Source organism: Carassius gibelio, chromosome A18, assembly GCF_023724105.1.
Source record: "Carassius gibelio isolate Cgi1373 ecotype wild population from Czech Republic chromosome A18, carGib1.2-hapl.c, whole genome shotgun sequence".
NCBI classification, from domain to species: Eukaryota; Metazoa; Chordata; class Actinopteri; order Cypriniformes; family Cyprinidae; genus Carassius; species Carassius gibelio.
This window is the reverse complement of record NC_068388.1, coordinates 23,380,321-23,403,647: the sequence shown is the minus strand read 5'-3', so window position 1 is coordinate 23,403,647 and position 23,327 is coordinate 23,380,321. Positions and strand designations below refer to the sequence as shown.

At 34.7% G+C, this 23,327-nt stretch overlaps 1 protein-coding gene across 1 annotated transcript in view; it reads right to left on the bottom strand.

Annotated features, from left to right (window-relative positions):
• Nucleotides 1–567: 567 nt before the first annotated feature.
• LOC127934609 (segment polarity protein dishevelled homolog DVL-3-like) overlaps nt 568–23,327 on the bottom strand; it is a 36,858-nt gene continuing 14,098 nt past the window's right edge. Inside the window, exons 3-15 of the mRNA XM_052532104.1 lie at nt 16,461–16,585; nt 11,426–11,562; nt 11,212–11,347; nt 9,509–9,602; nt 9,354–9,423; nt 6,851–6,990; nt 6,688–6,764; nt 6,513–6,580; nt 5,441–5,590; nt 4,603–4,734; nt 3,390–3,557; nt 3,071–3,286; nt 568–2,253 (exon numbers count right to left, since the gene is read on the bottom strand). Of these exons, the coding sequence (XP_052388064.1) occupies nt 1,871–2,253; nt 3,071–3,286; nt 3,390–3,557; nt 4,603–4,734; nt 5,441–5,590; nt 6,513–6,580; nt 6,688–6,764; nt 6,851–6,990; nt 9,354–9,423; nt 9,509–9,602; nt 11,212–11,347; nt 11,426–11,562; nt 16,461–16,585 (1,896 nt within the window). The 3' untranslated portion in view covers nt 568–1,870. The remainder of the gene's footprint in view (nt 2,254–3,070; nt 3,287–3,389; nt 3,558–4,602; nt 4,735–5,440; nt 5,591–6,512; nt 6,581–6,687; nt 6,765–6,850; nt 6,991–9,353; nt 9,424–9,508; nt 9,603–11,211; nt 11,348–11,425; nt 11,563–16,460; nt 16,586–23,327) is intronic.

Here is a 23,327-nt window from a genome sequence, read left to right as displayed (position 1 = left end):
AGGGTGAGTTATTAATGACATAATTTTCATTTTCAATGAACTTACCCTTAAAGTAGCTTCTAAAAAAGTGCATTTTAATAATGTCAAATTAAAAGCTTCACATTTTAAATCACAGTTTTAATAATCTTTTATTTATGAAGTGGGCCTATACTTATTTTGATATTAAAAAACATGTAGTACTTGACTATAATTTTAACTGTAGTTTGTTACCCAATATTACATTTTTTACTTTAAATTAATTATATTTTAAATACACCCAATTCCAATGTAGAAATACATTTTAAACATAAAGATGTACTTAAGTGCTTCAGATTAGCACTGTACAGTTCAACTAATTGCATGAATATACTTTCATACTACAATATATTATCATGTAATTGTAGATAACATGCAATTAAGTGTCCAAAAACTTTACATTCAGTTTGCATGTTTATTATTTTAAAGTATATTATTTATTTCCATAATAAGTTATCTTTTTAAAATATGCATACAACTTAATTGTATTAGTTGTAAACATGCATGAAATGTTCTTGTCATCGTAAAGTGTCACACACCATCACACACATATAGCTCAAACAAACACATCATTTTATTATTGATTTTTATATTTTTTTATTGTGCTAAAATGTAAAAGGGGCTGTTTGCTGAAAACGTATTCTTCAGTTGTAAGGTTTGAAGGAATTAGGAGGACTTCATTATGTTTTGTTATGTCTTCATGATGCAGAAGAATAAAAGTGATTTTCTTTTCACACGCACAAAAAAAAAAAGAAAAGATTCACACTCAGTGTTTAGGCAATAAACTATATTATAAATAAAACAATTTGTTTTTTGTTGTCATAAAACAGTGTACAGCGAGTATTGAATTGAACTATTCAATACTATCTGTTTCCAATAATTAAAAATGTCATAAATGCACCTGGTGAAGAAAAAAAGTAAGGTTTACAGAGAAACAATGAAGCACAGTGCTGATAGTTAATGATGACAGACATTAAGATATAAGTACTGTGTTGTTTGGGGAAGAGTGAGAGAGTCTCCATCATAGAATAATAATAATAATAATAGTGCATCATAGGACTGATGATAACATTGAAACATTAAAGATCTATTTCAAACTTCTTCACTGTTGCAGGTTCAGAACATGTAATACAGGTGCACTGTTATAAAAAGTTCTAAATTTGACTTGATTGATTTCCTTAATAAATGTCCCTGGTCTAAATGTGCACGATTTATCAGTTCAGGTTATTAAAACAACAAAACAGATGAAAAACATCATGCATTATGTTTAAGGAATTCATTTTAACCCAAAGAGTGAGGCAGACCAGTCTGTAAACATAAAAACTCTCTCTTTTTCTCTCTCACTCTCCACAATTCTTAGCAGAAAATGAAAGCCATAAATATAAAAAAATTGACAAAGATTCTCTCTTTTGATAACGTTTGACTTTTTAAAAAAAGCAAAAGGTGATTTAGGAGTAAAAGATATCATGACTTTCTCCTCATGTCATGCTTCCGCTTAATTTAGTTCATCTTTGATTTAAGAACAGATCTTAAGGTTAATAAACTGGTCAGAGGACAAAATATAAAAAAAATGCAGGTAAAGTACATAAAAGAGTGCACAAAACCAGCAAGCATTCACCTTCATCACTGCATCGTACAGAGTCTCCTTAAATCAGAGACCTCGGGTCTCTGAGGGCATGATGGGATACGTGATCTGTCTTCTTCACTGAAGAAAGTGCAAGCCACAGGACACAGGAGGGACACTCAGCCACTAAAATGTCAATGCATCTATTTCTCATCTTCCTCCCCATCTTTCTTTCTTGATTTCACAGTGCCTTGAGCATGTGGGTCGACCCTCGGGGTCACATGAAGCTCATCACATGACGTCGACGAAGAACTCACTGGGGTTCCCCATGGCCATGCGGAAAGATTGGCGCGAGGCTGTGAGTTCGGGCGGCACCGAGGCCAGGTCTCGGTCTGGAGGAGAGCCCGGCGCTGCTGTGGAGGGTGTCTGTGTGTGTGTGTGTGTCTGTGGAGGGAGGCCGGGTGCTGCACACACCAGGCTCTGGACGCTGTGGATGGTGTGTGAGCTACACACACTGTGTTCACTAGGGGGCGCCGCGGAGCGCTCGCTGGGAGCGTTCTCTCTTTTCTCCGACTCGCTGCCGCTGCCCGATCGGCCTCCAGACTCTTGGGTTCCAGCCGCGGCGTTTGCATCGGTTTTGCTGCCGCTTCGATTCGAGCCACTGCTCCGACTGCCTGCGAGCGAAATGAAAGAAAGCAAAAGTGAGACTTCCTGTTCAAGTCTAACTCTTTGATAACTTTTCCAGGTATTCACCTTGTATGTAAAAGTGTTCTTGTCCTTAAAAAGACTATATCAGCTACAAGTCAAAACTAATAGTTAGTCTATTGTGTATACTGCTTGTTAAAAACTTAATAGAACTTACAGCTTGTCAGTGTTGGGTGGAAACCTTGATTGTTCAAAAACACTACTTTTCAGGAAATGAGAAAATAAAAACACTGTATATTTTTTTAATAATTAAACACTGTGTTGTCAAAGATGATATCATGGCTTTATATATGTGACCAGTCTTAAGTCGCCGGGGTATATTTTTAGCAATAGCCAAAAAAAAAAAACACTGTATGGGTCGAAATTATCGATTTTTCTTTTATGACAAAAATCATTAGGATATTAAGATCATGTTCCATGAAGATATTTTGTAAATTTCCTACCGTAAATATATCAAAACTTTATTTTTTATTAGTAATATGCATTGGTGATATTACTAGAAAGCTGATTTTCTCAATATTTCGATTTTTCTGCACTGTCGGATTCCAGATTTTCATATAGTTGTATCTCGGCACAATATTGTCCGATCCTTGCATGTTATAAAGATTTGACCAAAATCGAGCTTAAGTGGAGTTACAAGGTTTTTAATCAGTGAATGTTGGATATCTGTGTTTTGTCCGAAATAATCACATTTGTTTTACTGTAATTGTGCAGGGGCTAATGGGGATATTATTGTTTATTTTGATGCCATTTTTGCCCCAAGCCCCTGATGGAAGGCAGTCTCACCTTCGCTGTGCGGGCTGCCCGCGCTGCCGCCCCCTGCAGAGAAGCTGTAGCTGGGATTGTGCACAGGGTGGGGGTTGTACGGGTGAGGGATCGGGTACTGATAGGGGAACGTGAGCGGCCAGGGAGCTACACCAGGGTGAGGCAGCGGAGCCAGAGTGTCCTGGTCAGACGCCCCACTAGAGCCATCATGATCATGCAAGGAGAGACTGGCCATATCTGAGACAGAAGAGGAACAAACAGGAGGGAAGAGAGTTCACTCCAAATGAACAAATAAAAGATGCTTCAGTGTGAAAGAGTGGGGAGAAGTGGAGGAACTCACTGCCGCACAGGTCACCAAAGATGTAATAGCACTGTTCAGAGAAGGTGATCTTGTTGACAGTGTGCCGGATGTAGCCAGCTTTGAGCAGGTTGCTGGCGTATTTGCGTGCCTCCCGTCTGTCAGGAAAGCCCTCGACGTGATGAAAGAGCCAGTCCACCACGTCTGAACCTGAGAGGAAAACAAAGACACTAGCGCAATGTCCACATCCAACTTCAATCTAACGAGAATGAATTATTATTTTTAAAAAAACATGACTGTTAACAATCAAATCAAATACAGCAGTGGCTGTTAATTCACCCTTGTGGAAAGTAAACTTTAGCATACTTTTAAATGTTACTTTATAGGAATATATTTAGGTGGGAATTGAGTACAATACACTTATTCACATGCTATTTACTTTATTGTATTAAATAGTTTTATTTATTTATATTAAATGCTGATATCTGAACTTAAAGAGTCCTTTTAATCTACTGAAATACATTTTTAAATGTAATGTCATAATTATACTCTCTTTGAAATGTACTGACAGCGTTTATGATAAACTAAAATATAGTTCTCAATTTTTATTGAAACCTCTAATAAAGTATTTATATACATACATACATACAAATATATATATATATATATATATATATATATATATATATATATATATATATATATATATATATATATATATATGTAATTATACATTTGTAATGATGGAGTTAAGTACATTTAAAATATAGTAACTAACTTTAATATCAAATATTACACTATACGGTAAAATTCTGATCAAGTACACTTGCTTTAGTATATGAGTCAGTCAACACATCAAAATAAGTGTACTTCTTCAAAGCAAAAGATTATTAAACATACTGGAACACACTTTATATTAACATAGTAGTTTAAGACGCCTAATATAAAGTTAGGTTACATAAGTATTACTTTAAAATAAAATATAATAATTTGACATGATTACAAAGACCTATTTAAATTTTTTTGTGGCATTTTATTTAATTATTATTATATTATCTATTACAGTTTTAAGATTCGAAACACACTACTAGTGCACATTCAATACAACTGAGCACACTTCTTCGTCACACTGGCTTAACTGGATAGATATTGAAAATGGTGAAAAACATCAGATATGAGATAACAGATAAACAAGGAATTGATTATCCCTTTCGGTGGCTCAGGTTCATTTTCAAGAGTGAGGCTGCAGGTTTACCTATGAAGGCGTTTGGGATGGTGATCTTCAGCCACATTCTGTCCCGCACCTCCAGGCCTGACTCTGAAGATGCCATTGCTTTGGCTACTGCTGCCATGTCACTGTGGATGGACAGATGGAAATCCTCGAACCCTGCAGAGTGAAGCTCAGTGAGACAGCAGTCCACAGATGTGAGCGTGAATTACAAAGACGAACATCGAGATGTTCTAGCCGTTATCAACTGATCTGATCTGATTCTCAAACATTACAAATCCATCTAATATTCTCTGTGAAAAAGAGGTGTGCTTTATTGTATTTAATGTGCACTTACAGTGTACTTCAAATCTTAAAAATACACTTTCATGACTCTTTCTTACACACAGTGCTCTTTCTAATAATTTCAAAAGTTTTCTTTAAAGTACATTTTATATCATTATGTTTTAATGATTTTTTTGTCATGCTTTAAAGACGTACACTTACTTTGATGTGTTAACATACTAAAGCACATGTAAATTACTTGATTATAATTTTAACTGTGGTGTTTATTATTAATCAAATGTAAAATATAATACAGATTTATTTAATTGTAAATAACATGCAATTATGTGTAAACATTACATTCAGTTCATACTAGTTTTTTTATTTGCATGTACTCTTGTCTTATTGACAAGGCCTGTACTGCCTCATTTTTAATTGTTCAAGACTAATCACAAATCTTTGATTTGACACACTCAGTTGTAAAGGGCTACGATCACAACACAGTAAGCAGTGGGTTGGCAGATGAAGTCATCCTCTGGTGACAGACAGCGTGTGCACAGCAGAGGTGGATTATGGGAAGGGTGGATGGATAAACACTTACGCTCAGTCTCTGGAATGGAGCTTGTGATGGAGGAGCTGGTGGAGGTGATTGTGCTCATGGAAGGGCTCATACCGTACACTGGGTACGCCCCCGTCAGAGCGGCAGTGTGAGACACCCAGGCAGCAGGGTCTATGGGACGGATCGGCTCACCTGAACAAACACAGATGCCTGGTCACTTCAGATGATACCAAAGAGGACAAAAAAATTCAAAGAAAATGATTTCATTTTACCTGTGAAAGTGAAATGGTTGCGAACGCCACTTCATGTTTAAAAGAATAGTTCTTTGAAATAATAGTTTACCCAGAAATTAAAATGTACTCATCCTCAGGCCATCCAAAATATACATGAGTTTGTTTCTTTGTCTGAGAAATGTAACATTCAATCACTTGCTCATTAATGCATCCTCTGCAGTGAATGGGTGCCGTCAGTCCAAACAGCTGATAAAAACATCACAATAATCCACACCACTCCAGTCCATCATTTAATGTCTTGTGAAGTGAAAAGCTGTATGTTTGTAAGAAATAATCCAATCATTAAGGCATTTTAACTTTAAACCATCACTGCTGGGCAAAATAAGAGCCCATAATCCATAATAACGCCTCCTCCAGGGAAAACGTCCATCTCCAGTTGTCCTCTCACATCAAAATCCACCAACATATTTCTTCAGGACATTTTTGGACTGTTTTCGGTGCTTGATCGGTGCATATTTCTCTCCTGATTCAACGAGACGACTTTTTCACTGGAGAAAGCAATATTATGGAGTGAAGAGCGATGGTCTGAAGTTAAAACTGTCTTAAATACGGATATGTTTCATACAAACAACCAACTTTTGTCTTCACAAGACATTAACTGATGGACTGGAGTGGTGTGTATTACTTCTGGATTATTGTGATGTTTTTATCAGCTGTTTGGACTCTCATTCTGACGGCACCCATTCACTGCAGAGCATCCATTGGTGAGCAAGTGATGCAATGCTACATTTCTCCAAATCTGTTCCCATGAAGGAACAAACTCATCTCCATCTTGGATGTCCTCAGGGTGAGTACATTTTCTATTTTAAAAGCACTCTTACTTCGTGGGAGAGTGAAACAGCTCCGGGGGTTTGGATCCCAACATTTGGCCACAGTCAGTGTGATGGGTCTGAAAAATGTGATCATACACAATTAGTAGAAATGTTGGTCGGTGCTGCCATTAATCTAATTTAATCCATAATAAGAGCAGCAGACATCACAGTGTCCACCTCTTACCCAGGTTTATGGACAATCTCTCGCAGCACCCTCACTGCATCATCATTACTCATGTTCTCAAAGTTGATATCATTCACCTGCAACAAAAGAAAGCAACTCTTATAGATCACAACAACCGTGAGCAAGAACGTCTTACAGTACAAATCAAGCAGCCGAATCAGACCTGCAGAAGCATGTCCCCAGGCTCAATGCGTCCGTCAGCAGCCACCGCGCCGCCCTTCATGATGGAGCCGATGTAGATTCCTCCATCACCCCTCTCATTACTCTGCCCGACTATACTGATGCCCAGAAAATTATACTTCTCTATAGTAAGGGGGAGAGAGAAAAGCAAAATGGAGAGATGAACGGCAGACTATAGATTCAGTATTGATAGAGTGCAACATTTTTATCTATCTCATAATCATTTGTTAAAATATAACAAATATAACAAATAATTTTCCAGGGGTATAGATATGAAGGAATATTAACAAAACGCAATCTGCACAAGACATTAAATAATAAACTGAAAGAAACACAGGGCCGAAAATTCAATCGAGTTTCTAAATGCATGTTATAGATCTTATTATGAACGAATTAATCTGTTCAAATGTTGCACTTTTTATGTTTTGACCTTATAATGTTTAATCAAAATGTCTAAACTGGATTTTCCAGCGAAAAATGTCAGACTGCTCTCTGGTGAGGAATGAAGGTCTTCTTCAATTATTTAGTCCTCTTAAACTCCACCACTGCAAGTTCACATTCATCTGCCTTCTTTTTTTAGGGCCACACCCATTTCTCAACATCCAATCAACAACTGATGTGTAAAACAATGTCCCACCCTACTTTTTCTTTTTTTGGACTCTTTTTTTTACCTCTCTGATCACAAGCAGTTTGTTGTGATGGGTGATTTCAAGTCTGTGGTCAGTGTGGTGCACTCTGGTGTTCCCCAGGGATCGGTTTTAGGCCCTTTACTCTTTTGTATTTACATTTTTCCATTTGGCCAACTTTTAAGAACTCTTGGTCTTAACTTTTTTACTTTTATGCCAATGACACTCAGATCTATATACATTCAGCCTGTGTCTCTTCTTTCTTAATGTTTTACTGAGATAAAAAAATGGATGTCGAAAATTTTCTCTGTCTAAACACTGACAAGACTGAAGTGATGCTTATTGGTTCACCTCATCAGTTGCGTGAAGCAGAGTTCATAACCTCAAGTGTGGTTGGCTCTGCTTTACAATTCCAAAGTAAACAAAAAAATCTGGGGGTGATATTTGACGCCAATTTAACATTCAAAGCATCATTTTTTCATCTCAGAAACATTGCCAAATAATGTCCCATGCTGACTTTCTCTGTGGCTGAAAAGTTAATCAACACTTTTGTTTTCTCACGTATTGATTATTGTAATGCTTTGCTGGCTGGCAAAGTAAATAACAGTTTGTATAAAATTCAGCTGCTAGAATTCTAACTAGGACCAGAGCAAGGGAGTACATCACACCTATCCTGGAAAAAATGCACTGGTTTCCGGTTATTTTTTGTATTGATTTTAAAATTATCATGCTCACTTATAAGGCCTTGAATAATTTGGCCCCTCAATATTTGTTTGAGCTTTTAACCCCCTACACTCCTACACATGCTCTACGCTCTTCTGAAGCTGGTCTTTTAACTGTCTAAACAACACGGTTAAAAACTATGGGTGATCAGGCTTTTCTTCTTTGGTTTAGGATTAGGAATGCAGAATTTTGCAGAATGCAGTGTTTTTAAATCTTCCCTTAAAACATACTTTTTAGGGTAGCTTTTATGTGATTCATGTGATTATTTTGTTTGTTATTATATTGGCTTTTTATTTTTATTAATTTTTTTACTGCCTGCAAAAAAAGTTATGTGTATCTTTTAATTTCATATTTTTATTTAAAGTGCTTTGAGATGCTACTTTTAAAGGCGCTATATAAAATAAAGTTTATTATTATTGTTGTTAAACTAATCAAAGGTGACAGTACAGTAATTTATAACGCTACAAAAAAGTACATTTAAAAAAAATATTGTTCTTTTGAACTTCGATTTATCAAAGATTATCACAGTTTCCACAAAAATATTAAGCTGTAAAACAGTTTTTCAACAATCATAAGAACCAATATTAATAAATCAATATTAATAAAAACACCCAAAATTATCTAAATTTATTGTTTTGCAAATCAGCACATTAGAATGATTTCTGAAAGATCTTGTGACACTGAAGACTGGAGGAATTATGCTGAAAATTCAGCATTGCATCACAGAAAAAAAATACATTTGACTATATATTCAGATGGAAAACTTTTCATTTAAATTGTAAAAAGATTACTGTTTTAACTGTATTTTTGACCAAACAAATGCAGCCTTGGTGAACATAAGAGTCTTTTTTCAATAACATAAAAAAAATTCAAAATGTTTAACCAGTAGTGTATTTAAGATCTTTTCCACTACTGTCTATAGCACAGATGGTTCAGAACGAGTTACACATCAAAGTGTGATACTTACAATACTTTTAATAATATAACTTTTCACAACCTAAATAAATTGAGATGGAAAACCGAAGCCCCGGTTTACAGTTCTGTTCCACTCAGAAATGAACGCCGTTAGTGAATGTCCTTCATGTTGTGGTGTATGTTGGACGGCAGACACACAGATATACATGTGCACATACTCACCCATGTTTAATGTGACAGTGATGATGTTCAGAGACATGGTGGAGTCAGTGATGCTGCTGAACGATGAGGACTGGAGAGATCGAGAGAAAGAGAGCCAGAGATGAGGACACACTGATATAAACACTGATAGCCATGAGGTTTATCTGGACTCTCACCCGCTCCATCCTGGGTGCTTTGGGTTTGCGTCTGCGGCGGCGATGGCGTCTCATGAGACGTGACGATGTGCTCTGCTCCGTAGAGCTGCTGAACCTGTAGCAGCATCACAGACGAAACACAATCTTCAAAACATCATATTCAGCCTGGAAGTGGCTTTTGTGCACATATAATGCACATTACAGTCGTCTCTGCTCTGATTGGTCAGGAGAGTCATGTGATGCTTACCAGCCAATCGTCTGCAATAGTGTAGTAGTGTATCAGAGCATTGAAAACCATGCTTTGTGTTGGCTTTCCAGAGCATGTGATCTGAGTCTTCATGAGGAGCCAAAGCTACACTTAAGATGTATAGCTCCACCATAACTCTGACTCTTTTTGTATAAATACCCTTATAATGTCCATATCCAGATGACCTCTGTTAAGACTGGCCTCTTTACATGTGAAAAATATCAGAATAGCTCTCTGTCATTGATCACTATTTTTTACTAATATAATAAAAATCAACTGTTTTACTGTTGTTAAAAACAATGAGAAATATTTTCTTTAAAACATTGTGAAACTGTATTTAATATTGTTATAAAATAAAGCATGGACTGTATTACCGTAATGAAAATAATTAAAAATAATGTTAATTTACATTACTAAAAAAACAAATCAAATGAAAAAAAAACTGTATTTTGTATTACAACACAGTTAAAAATTACTGCAAATGCCATTGTTTGAAGTAAGAAATATTAATTTATTTAAAAAAAAATACTAATAATTGAGGAATATTATTTTGTACAGTAATGCGGTAAAAACTGGCTGTATTACAGTCATGAAAATCATTGTTAAAATATTGAGCTTTTTTTTTTTTTTTTTACCAAAAAAACATTGTAAAACAGTATTTTTTACTGTAATACACTGAAAATGGACTGTATTATTGTAATCAAAATTATCATTAAAATGAGAAACCTGCTTAATTAGAAATAATTAAATAATAAAATCTCAATATGCTAATAGTAAAGTAGATTATATTTATTTGCAAAATATGTTTTTCCCTCTTCAGTCTGAAAGATTTGTAAACTGACCATTATGCAGTTTATAATAAATGTAAACATAATGGGTTTGTTCACAATTAAACTCTACACAGCTTAATCTAACTTTTAATTTAGGGCCCAAAATTAAACTTTTCCCCAAAATCCTGTTTTACATAAATTTTTTTATGCATTCTGTGTTTTATGTTTTATTACAAATGTTTAATCAAATATGGTATTTTTAAAATGTAATTAAATGAAAATATAAATAATCTGAAAATAAATTAAAAATTTACAATTTTCGAAACAATCAAAACATTGCATTTGTCAAATAGCATGCTGCAAACCAAACTATATACAGTACATAAAAAAAATCTGGGTTAAAAAATAATTGCTACTATTATTACTGTACTATTACTTTGAGAAGTACAAACATATGAGTTTAATATTCATACATTGTAATACATTTATGTCATAATTTCTTCAAGTTAAGATTTTTTAAATTTATTTTGGTGGTTTGTTGTGAAGATCTTTGAGTTTCAGTTTGTATTTGACAGTAGCTTTTCTCAAATGAAATTAAAAGTGAAGCAGATATGAAGATATTGAGATGTTAAAAGCAGCCCCACATCAGATGTCTATTTCTAAAGAGTAATTAAAATCCTTGTTTTGTCTGTGAGAGCAGGACTCGCCTGCTAGTAGAGTCCTCCTCCTCGGAGTCGAAGAAGCTGGTGGTGTCCAGCTCACTGCTCATCAGCGTGGACGAGCTCTCGAAGCCGGTGATGTCCGGCCTGCGCTCCGGCCGCGAGTGACCGTTCATCCGGCCTCCTGCAGCACACAACACTCATCAAACAAGCCTGTGTTTCTCCTCATCATAAGCCAGGACTGACTTATGGGTAAACTCACCATGGTCGTGTGTATCTTTTCTACGAGGCCTCTCTCTGTCTCTGTCTCTGACTTTGTCTCGGTCTTTTCTCGGCGATGGACCCACCTCAGGCTCGGTATCATTGCCCAGGTCATCCTGACTTCCTGCGGCATTCGCACTGGACAAAAAGAGGAAGGCAGAATAATGAAGGACGAGTGTTCAGATGGTGACTAAAACATAGCTGAGTGCCACACACAATTCACACAAGGAAGCTTTTTATTTAAAGAGAACTATACTCCACTTCTAAACAGGTTTTAGTTGATCAATGATTCATTTGATAATCTAATCATAAAGCATTTGTAAATCATTGGACTATGAAAGTGTTGGAATCATGTTGGAATCACAGGCAACTCAACATTCAACCTATTCCATGCATTTAAACAAAATCATTATTGTCAAATAAAACTAAAACCATCAAAAATTGTTACTTGAAATTCTTGAATATATACTTGAATTTATACATAGTTCAACATTTCTACACCAATATTTCCAAATATTTATTTTAGCGGCAAGAATGATTATTTTACTTTTTATTATCATTATTATTGTACAAAACAAAAAAATGGCCCAGAATTTGTTAGTAAAAAATATATATTTATGCACACACCATATTTTTGCTATATTTTGAAATACATTTAAAAATATACTTAAAAAAAAACATTTTTTTAAATAAAATACTAAATAAAATAAAAAAATGTAACATATTTGATATGAGTTAGCCATTAACATTTCTCATTTTTGTAACTTAAAATAAATTTTACTAAAATTTTTGTACTTAAATAAATCAAATAAATAAACTAAAACTAATAAATCAAAATTAATAAATACTATATGGACAAAAAAAGCCAAAAAAAAAAAATACTTTAACTAAAATTAAAATAAAAACAGAAAAAAATATGATAATATATTTAAAAGTATTTTACTATAATAGTATATGAATTATATTAAAATAACACTGGAAGAACATGTGGCCAGTAATTGTTTCATTAGCCAGTCTTGCCATAAGCAGCAGTTTCTAGCTGGCTTTAAAGCTATTCTTCATTAATAGTTTATAATAATATGTATAAACTAAAGAGTACCATAAAGATTCACAACGAAAACCTAATTATGACTAATAAGAGTTTGCAAGTCAGAAAAGCTGTGGATCAGCAGCAGAGGGCGATCACAGGTTGCTGCTGTATTTCACCTGACTGCTTCGAGCTGTGTGTTCAGTGCATGAATAATTAACCTGCACACAAACACACTCACACAGAGGGGAGTCATGCTGCCTGACAGACAGAACAGGAAACACACACACACAGACAGGAAACACCAGCACGACAAACAAGTATGCACACACATGTGGTTACACACAGATAAAGACACCCACTGACCAACAATGCCACTAACAGACCTGTGGGGAAACCAGAAACCTGACACTGATACGGACAAGAAAATAAAAAAACATCAAAACATATATGAGGGCTGTGCGATTTGGTCAAAATAAATCACATTGGTATGATTTTGACAAACATTGAGTGTGATATTTAAACTGTGAAATCATAAAACTTTTAATGTCCCAATAGATCACAACAGCAACCGGCCTTGGTTTCAGAAGTATTCTCCCTTTCACTTTCTCCGTAAGGGTTTTTATAAAAATCAATGAAGAATAGAGCTGTGATTCATAATGCATCTTTAAAATCAAATGGTACTTCTTTACTTATGAAATAAAATAGACTTTAGCATACTTTTAAAAATAATTTTCCTTAAGTGTGAACCGAATGTTATGTTTTTGGACACTTAAATGCATGTTCACTGAATTTAAATAAAATGTATTAAATGCAATTAGATTAACTTTTTTTGACCCACTTAAGTAGGATGTAAGTACATTTCTCTATCTCAGTTCTTTGAAATATGGTTAAAGTGTACTGCTGAGTAGTAAACCAAAATATACTTTAATATATACTTTAATGTTATTTCTATTGAAACTTGTATGTCATGTATTTTAATATATTTAAGCTGCCATTTAGTACAGTTGAAATATGTTAACTTTAAATGTAGTATTAAATTACACACTACAGTTAAAATTAAAATCAAGTGCTTAAGTATATTAATCGACACATCACAATAAATGTACACCATTAAAGCAAGATCGCATTTTATTAAAACAGTTAAAGTCAACTTTAATTTATCTGATTACAAAGTGCAGATTTTAAAAGTGTACTTAAATGACTCTCTTTAAGTGCACTTAAGTGTCCTTCCATTTCATTAATATTACATTATCCGCAAGTATTTTTTATTCACTTTTAAGATTTTTAAATACACTGAAAGTGCACATTGCATACAAATAAGCACACTTCTTTTTCTCAAGGGTTGATTTGAAATGAAAGAAGTACCTAATATTCCTATAGTATATGATATATATGATCTGCAAAAGCAACTAAGAATGAGTCAAGTGTGAAAAGACTGTAAAAAATGTATTATAACAAAGACTAAACAAAAGGCTGCTCATTTACTTTGGACTTTGACTATTTATTTAAATTAAATTGCAGTAATAAAGGCTAAACTGCTTTTTAATTAGCTGTTCAGACCTAAAACACTTCACCTCCATCAGGTCTTTCTTCGTCTTCCACATTCCCATCATAATGAGCACTTAACGCAATCGATGCCTTTGTAGGTAAAACGTCGATCTAAATGGATGAGCGTCTTTCTTTGAGGGCCTGTAGAGTTGATTAGATTAACACGTAATGGGGTCTCCAGGCTTATTGGAGAATTTAAACACGCACAGATCTGAGACTCGCACAGCTCCTCTTAACACACTCCTGTGATCTGACAGATGTCATTAAGGGTATTGACGTGCTAGCGCTCTCAGGTTAAGGCTCTGATTAGTGCATGTTAAAGGAAACTGAAGGTTAATGAGTTCATGTCAAAAGCGAGCGCTTCTGGTCTCTTACCACCTCCCGAGTGTGTATCTGACAAGAAAACTGTGCGTCTGAAGCGTCTGGCTCAACCAGTGGTAGTGTTGTCAAAAGACCCGGTACTTCCGTAAAAAAATGAAAATGTCACAGTACCAGGTTTCTTTAAGTACAGATGGTACCGAGTACCCGGTCAACCCGGTTCTTGACGCATACAGCGCTTTGATTTCCGTGAAGCAGAAAACACGGACAGAATCTCAAAATCCAGTCATGAAAATTAAACTTACATTTTAATATGTACGGTCACGGAATTTGTCAAAGTTAGCATGAATTATTTAAATCAAATCTCCATATGTACCATTATCTGTAAATGTTAAGCCTGTAAATATGAATCCTGTTTTTCCCGCGCGTCTCTGTGTGAATGAATGAATGGTTTGTTTACTACATAGACTGAAGCGCGTGACGATTGCAGTAATTTCAGCATCTGCCGTCTCAATGAGGACATAAATACATAAACTACATCACCAGAACTGTTCTGAGTCACTTCACAAGCATTTTACCGTTTCAATTAAGTAAAACCAGTGTCAAAATAAAAGTAGCCCGTCAAAATAAAAGTTAATTTTTACATAAAGACATTGTGCTAGAAATATCACTATTATTTAGTAGAATGTATGTGATACTGCTACTACTGTTGAAAAAATTAATACAACTTTATTTTTTAAGGGAAATAATTCACACAAAATTACTTCCATGTTTTAATTTTAATAGCAAATCCCCTTTATTTACCCAAAAAATAAAATGTTTAAATGTCATTAATTAAAAGACAAATAAAATTTTAGTGAAACTTGTTTACTGTTTTTCATAATTATATTACTTGTAGAAAAACTTTAAACACAATTTTCAATAAGTATAAAGAATGGCACTGGTTTTATTTTTTGTGATAAAAATGTAATCCCTCCACTGAAAGACGTCAAACAGCTTGTTAACAATGCCATGTAATGTAATGTCCACAAACTAGGCAGTTAGCTAGAAAAAATGGTAACACTTTATTTTAAGAACCAATTCTCACTTTTAACTAGCATGCATATTACTAGCATATTAACTGCTTTAGTACTTATAATGCACATACTGTATTAATGCCTTATGAGCATATTTTAGATCCCTTAATCCAACCCCATACCTAAATTTAACAACTACCTACAAACTCTTAAAAGGGGTCATATGATGCTTTTTTAAAGATGATTATTTGGTGTAACAGAATATGTTGACGTGGTTTAATGTTCAAAAAACACTATTTTATTTTAAATACTGTACATTATTGTAGTCATGTATCCCCGCTTCTTTCAAACACGTAGTTTTCTACAAAGTCCCTCCTTCTGACAAGTGAAACCATGCCTTCTTTCTTTGTGTGAACATTTGGGCGGCATTACGCTAATATTTCCACATAGTGACAGAGACATGTGGGGGCGTGTTTAAACGAGTTGTTTTAGGGGGCGTGGCAGAGTCTTAACTTTGATAAAGAATATCTCTTTGGATTTGAGACTTTAGTCTTTGCAACTTTCCAGATCTTCTTCATAAACCAAGAGCTTGTAACAAAGGAAAAATGTAATCATATGATAATCTTATGACTCCTTTAATAAACTGCAAATTATGAGTTAACTGAGGCAAAAAAGTCATAATTAATAGTGGAAGTTGGAGCTTAAAATAAAGTGTGGCCGGAGCTTAAATTGTTAGTGATGTCTTCATTATTTAATCCATGTTTGAATTAATCTGTCATGAAAACAAGTTATTACAGCCACTGATTAAATGTTTATATTTCAACAACAATCTGGAGTAGAAACATAACTTTATCATTAAAAAGTTCCTATAAAAACTGCTTTATGTGAAATTTTGCGTTTTTATTGGAGTGTTGATTTTATTCAATAGATTTAATTAATTAATTATTACATAAACATTACTTCCAGTTTCAGTATTTGGCTAAATGAAGACTTTAATTTTATTTTGGTCTGTTGGTGTACAATTAAATAGACACATTCACTCTCTCTCTCTCTCTTTCACACACACACACACACACACACACACACAGTAAGAGACAGTGTGGGACAGCTGTGGGGTTACTGACTGGAAGGAAGGGGGTCTGGAGTCTCCGATGCCTCCTGTCCTCTCCAGCGGGGGCGGTACATCGGCCTGAGAGTCTGCACACACTGAACCACCGTCAGAGCCATGAGAGCCGTCCGCAGACACCAGCTGTACCGAGACACAAAGAGAAACAATGGAATTGGCTTATCTACAGCAAAGGAAGCTCTATCTATAGCATCTGTGACATGATCGACAATGCCTCATGTCTCATGCTAATATGCCAGTAAATACAACCGTTCAAAAATGTGGGATCTGTAAGATTTTAACCTGTTAGCCAGCACCCACCATTATGGGACTCACAGCTGAAAGTGCTCTACCTAACTTATAATTGTAACAATTTCCTACTTCAGTGTGTTACAAACATAATTTTGGTGTCTTTGAAAAGAAGACCCTTTGGGCTTTACTTTTTATCAACCAGATTTGACAATGCTCAAAAATATTGAAAGTTATAGACACTGAAGTGCCTTTTTTTTTACCACAATTATATTTTTTACCACACAATATATATATTTTTTTTTATATAAAAATGCATTAAATGATACCTGGAGCAATCTAGAAAAGTAATGGGTTGAAAGCCACATGTGTCATGAGTTTCTATTTCAAATCTGATTAAGATATCATGAAAAGTGAGACTCCTGCAAATATTTTTATGAGACTATGTCTACACCCCCATCCCCCAAATATACAAAAACATATTTCCCAATAGTATTGAATTCTTCTACAAACTATTTAGTCAGTAAACATACCACTGCATAGTTTTTTTCAATTATAAAACACTAGACAGAAACATAGACATCGCATAAGTGATTTATTTTTGCACTAGAAAAATACAACAAGAATAATTTGAGTAAGAAAAATAAGAAAAATAAAAAAAGATTTAACTTTGTTTGCCAATTACAGAAAATCCTGAGATTGCTAGAAATACAGCATTTACAATGAATTACGATGCAAATAAGTGCTGATGTGCTGATGGCCACTTCTACAGATGGTAATAACACAAATGTGCCATAAAGTAAATAAACCACTCTCTCTATTCATATAGACGCGTTCACTTTGATAGCCGTGATCATGCAGTAATATTGAGCTGATTTGGGCTGATTTGCACTCAAACAGATAGTAATCATGCAGATACATTCACATGCAACATAAAACACACCCTCACATATATAAAAACTGTCGAAAAATAAAAGAAACAAAGAAAAAGGCGGTCGCTATAAGTTCCGCCTCCATCAGCTGACAGGTGCGTCAGAGCTCGTCACGAGGGAGCGCCAAAATAAAATTCAAATAAACTATATTTCGCCTATTCTTTTTTCTGGTGGATCGTCTCATTCTGTTTGTGACACTGTACGCTGCAAAACTACTACCAAGACGTAGTTTCCGACCATGAGTTATATCATAACAGACGCAAACAGTTCTGTCGCTGAAGAACTGAAACGTAAACAAAGGAATTATGATCCATATTACAACCTTTTTTGCTTCGTTGGACTAAACGTGCTTCATGAGATGTCATTCAGTGGACCCTTACCTTCCTAACTGAACCAGGATTTACAGCTGTGGATGTGTTTATGACTCGTTATTAAGACGGATCTGCTATGTACAGCATTTCAGATGTTCATGTTTTTATGTGTACTGCTTACACAAATTTAGCAAATATAGTTTTTATTAGCTTTCCATTGAAAAACAGTGATCTGTCGTCGATGCTTGAGGCTTAGATCTTTATAATGATAGATAGTTTGTCAAGATTAAATTTGTCCCGTTTCATTTAATCTGTTCGTAAATGTTGACACGTGCGAGTTGAGGGGCATTCAGGACGAGAGTGTCTGGGTGCAGACTAACAGGTTAAAATGTTTTTCGAAAGAATTGTCGCTCAACAAAGTGGCATTTATTTAGTTACAAATACAGTAAAACAGAAGTATTGTGAAATATTATTACAATTCAAAATAACTGTTTTCTATTTGAATATATTTTAGAATCAAATAAAAAAATCTAAAATAAAAAAAAAGCTAAATTTTCTGCATCATTACTCGAGTCTTCAGTGTCACATGTGCTGATTTGCTGCTCAAGAAACATTTCAGATTTCTGTTGAAAAAAGTTGTGCTGCTTCAGATTTTGTGATACATTTTATTTTTCAGGATTATTTGCTGATTAGAAGGTTCAGAAGAACCGCATTTATTTGAGATATAAATCTTTTGTAACATTATAAATGTCTTCACAGTTACTTTAGATCAATTTAATGCAGTGGTTTCAAACCCTGAGTCACGAGACTTAAAAAATGGGTCACAAGGATGATTTAAAGGTTGATTAAAGGTGGAAAGTGATTAATTGCAAAATTTTAATTTTGGGGTGGAGTATCCCTTTAAGGAAATTGTATATATGTGTGTAACAAAGTACAAAGTACAAAGAAGGACGAGGGAACCCAGCAAACATGACTTTAATAACAAAATAAACAGAAACAACATAACAAAAGTGTTTTTGTGTTTGCGCTCTGGGGAGCATCAAAGGTTTCTATTCACAACGTGTTTTTACACAGACATATTTGTTGATTTCTGGAAAGCAGGGGCCAATCGGAGGTGTTTCAGTTAGTCTGAAACTTTCCAAAACAAATCCGACCCCATTCTTCTGAACAGTAATGTATAATATATAAGCTTTATAAACAGTTCATGTTCATCTCAGTGCAATAGATTTCCATTGTACAAGTATCACTGTAAGTGTACAGAACTTTGAACTTGTGTTAAATCTTAATGAAATGTGTACTGTTCGCTTTGTTTTCTATGCGGTCTGAGGGCACAGGGGGCATGGTTTAGGAGGGGAATAAATGAATCAGAATGCCATGAACCCTATAATAATGATCATTAGGAATCTCTTGGAAAGAAAGCATTCATATGCCTTCTGGAGAAACAGAGAGCTTCTTATACAACCACATCCGCTCTGATACATCCACGACGCTGGCCATAATGTGCTGCATTGGAGTCCCAACACCACCCTAAATCTGTCTGATTGAATCTTCTCGTTACGGAGGGGATATTTCAGGAGTGTTTTTCACCCACCCTGTGACTTCACTTAGATAATCCAATCACAGCCAACATGGAAGAAGACAGTGTGCTTTAAGAGCACAGCAGCACACAGGGAATAAGCAGCCATTTTCGCTTATTACAGCTTGGGTGATACTTATTACATTTTGAATGATAGTTTTTTGTTTTTGTTTTTTGAAACATTATTTTCCAGAACAGTTAAGAGAAAAAGCTACATGAAGAACCTGAAAGAATAAATAAACAATAGAATAAATAAATACATAAAACACAGACAGATATGCTAATATATAAAATAATAAATATAATACTTATAAATAAGTTTTGTGTATTTGTATTGTTTTGTTTTTTCTATATCTCTGGATAATTTTTGTTTTTTTTTTACATGAACAAAAACAAAAATACAAAACTTAATGTGATGCATATCGATCACTACTCTACCACAATAAATTGCTTTTTTGGAAGCAAAGGTTAATTTCCTGTTGGCAGACTCAAATGGAATGACACTGAATCTAATTCTAACTGATGGATGCCATATATTAAATCAAATTTTGTGTTTTACAGTAATAAACAGCTGACTGCAGTGATGCTCTGGCCACTAGATGCCTCTGCAGCACACTGGCGTTGCTCTGGACAGAGCCAAGTCCCTCCCTGCCCGACAGCTTCCACAGGTTCAGCTCTGCATGGGAAAGCTGCTGGTCTGAATCTGAAACGGGGGCAGTAAGAGGACATGCATATTTCCCTAGCCCCAGGTTCCTGCCTCTTCTGGCTGCTGCATTGGAAAAGCGCATCTGTAGATGGCAGGGAGTAAAGCAGTGATAAAGAGCACACCTTGTGTTTCTCTCTGGAACAGGAGATTTGAGAAATGGGAGTCTGGCTACGTAGCCTCTATCTCTGTGTGTGTGTGTATGTGTGCTTAGTTTGTTTCCCTTGGCTGAAAAATACAGGGTGTGTGTGTATGTGTGAGTGGAAAAGAGTCAATCAGAGTGAGTCTGACTATATAGAATAAAATTTATAGGGAATGTGAAACTTACATGTGCATTCATCTGTAAATTCATTTCAATACATTGAAATTGTGCAACCAGGTGTGAATAAGTGATTCAGAGTGAGAGAGAGAGAGAGAGAGAAAGAGAGTGTTTAAAACCTATCTCTGTAATGTGATGTTTTTCAGGATATCAATATGAAGAAACCACAGTACATATTAAATGCACTAGGTCATAATTTCATTATAATTTCTTCTGTTGTCTTTGAAATACTGTTAAAAAGTACTGACAAGCATTTATGGTAAACTAAAATATGGTATATAATGTACGTCATGCTTTGAAATATATTTGTAATTAGTAAATTATATACATTTAAAATATATTAACTTTAAAATGTGGATAACTTGAAATATATTTTTTAAACATTTAAAATATTTACTTTGCAGAAAAAACTATTTAACATTATTGCAAGTTCATTTTTATTAAAAGTGTACACGATTGCCAAGAAATATAGTTATATAAGTGAACTCTAAGTGCATTTAAGTGATGTTTTATTTCATAATGTATAAAAATACACTTAAGATTTGAAGTACACTTTAATTGTTTATTTAATACAATTAAGTGCACTTCTTTTTCACGAGGGTCCTGTAAACAACCGAAATATGCACAGAATGGGATTAAAACTGGAGTGACAACCATATTTAGCCACAGTGTGAACACACCCAATAAAACCTGGAATGTGTGTTAAGAAGATAAATCAGGGTCACTTTTGATGTCATCTTGAGTTTAAGAGAAAGTATCTGTCACACAGCACGGAAATGAGCAGCATAAAACCAGCACTGACATCAGACAAGCACCCCAAAAAATGACAAAAAAAGCAAAACAAGAGAGTCAAAACACAATTACATCCACCTGCTGTCTACAGTAGCGGACAGAAAACTTCAGCTGACCCAAACACACACTGGATTGATTCCACTCCAAAGTGAGGATCGAGTGAGTATTACTGTCTCACTTGTGTGTGAATGGATTTTGGTACACAATATATGAAGACATGCATCACTGAGACTTTATTTTTGAATCAGAATGTGGTACCTTGATACCCTAGCAGCAAAAATGCAAAAGCTGTTCACTGAATCCTATTTGTAAAAAAAAAAAACTTCTTTCATTAACATTTTTAAAGGGAACCCTGGGTATTAAGACTTGTATGGCTTAATATAAGGTAAATGATGTCTACTGAAATATGCATGAAAGATTTACATTATTTTAAAAAAAAAACGTAGTTTTATACATATTTTGGTCTATTGGGGGCATCATTATTTTGATGACGTCAAATGGTTGCATGCTACTGGCACTACCTGTTGTCATTTTTACTGCAACAAAACTAAAAATACACAACTCAGAAAATAAAATACTGATAGGAAAGAGCTACTGAAAGATCCTACAGGTGGCGATGGATATAAGCGTAGGCTTAAACCAAATGCCATAACCGTAAGAAGTCTAAACGCTCCCGGATAGCGAGTGAAACCCGCGCTGAGAAACTCCTTCAGTAGCTGCGGCGTCATGACAAGTGTCGGCATGTTTTCATCTAATGTTTCTTGTCTCTGCCGTTTGTAAGCTCTTTCAGTAGCTGTGGTCTACTAAAAGCCTTAAAGGCATCAGGACTAAAGTGGAGAGAACAAAGGCGCAGGTCTTTAGGAAGTTTTATTCATTGAAATCATGGCGCCCCCATAGTACAGAATATATATAAAACAAGGTGCATTTATTAAATAGCGTACATCTTTCATGGGATTTTTAACTTTATATTTTAGTAAGAGACATAATTTACATTATATTAAGCCATACAAGTCTTAATACCCGGAGTTACCAGGTATTAAGTAAAAATACCAAAAAAACAGGCAAGCTCTTAAATGACTCCTTGTGAAAAAGAAGTGTGCTTACTTGAATGGAATGTGCATTTGTAGTGTATCTTATCTTAAAAGTATACTTTTTTAAATAATTGTAGATGGTATAATATTAATAAAAAAATAAAAGTCAGTTCAATGCACTTAAAGAAAGTCACTTTCATGACTATGTTTCTTAACACACTTAAGTACATTCCGCCAATATTGCTGCCGTAATGTGATGTAACGGTGATGATAATAATGAAAATATACGGATTGACTGAACACATGAAACACACTGGTGTCATTTTCAGATTTATCCACTCTGGAACCCGGGTTCAAAAAGTATCGGTTTCAGGCTCGAAAACACCGGATCGATCTGGACGAAACCGATATGATACAAAAATTTTAGGTATATAGCTATGTGCATCTCTGTGTTTCTGTGTTTTCAGTTTTGGTTGTCCGGTCTTGTCTGAGCATGTTGCTTTGGTTCACTGCCTTCAGTCAATTTACCTTGTGGATTATTTTTATGTTTTTATACGTTACTATTGAATTAGTACTTTATTTTTTAATGGTGTGGCTTCCTGAAACTCAATGTGACACTAAAATACTAACATACACCTGTAAAGTACTTGATTATAATTTTAACTCTATTATTAAAATTTTACAAAAAACGTATTATTATTCCAAAAGCAAAATTAGACATATATTTAGGTACATTACATAAAATAGAATAACATCAAATAATATTTTACTTGATCATAAATGCTTGTCTGTACATTCTCTGCAGTAGGCTACACTTTAACCATATTTTGAGACAACAACTGATTTCCACTTTAATTAAAAAAAAAAAAAAAAACATCATGGAGTTTATTTTCTCCATTGGCTATCAGTTTCTTAAATAATGTAAACTTGACTGACTGAATTAATTGCCTTTAATATAATTAAACTATAGTAC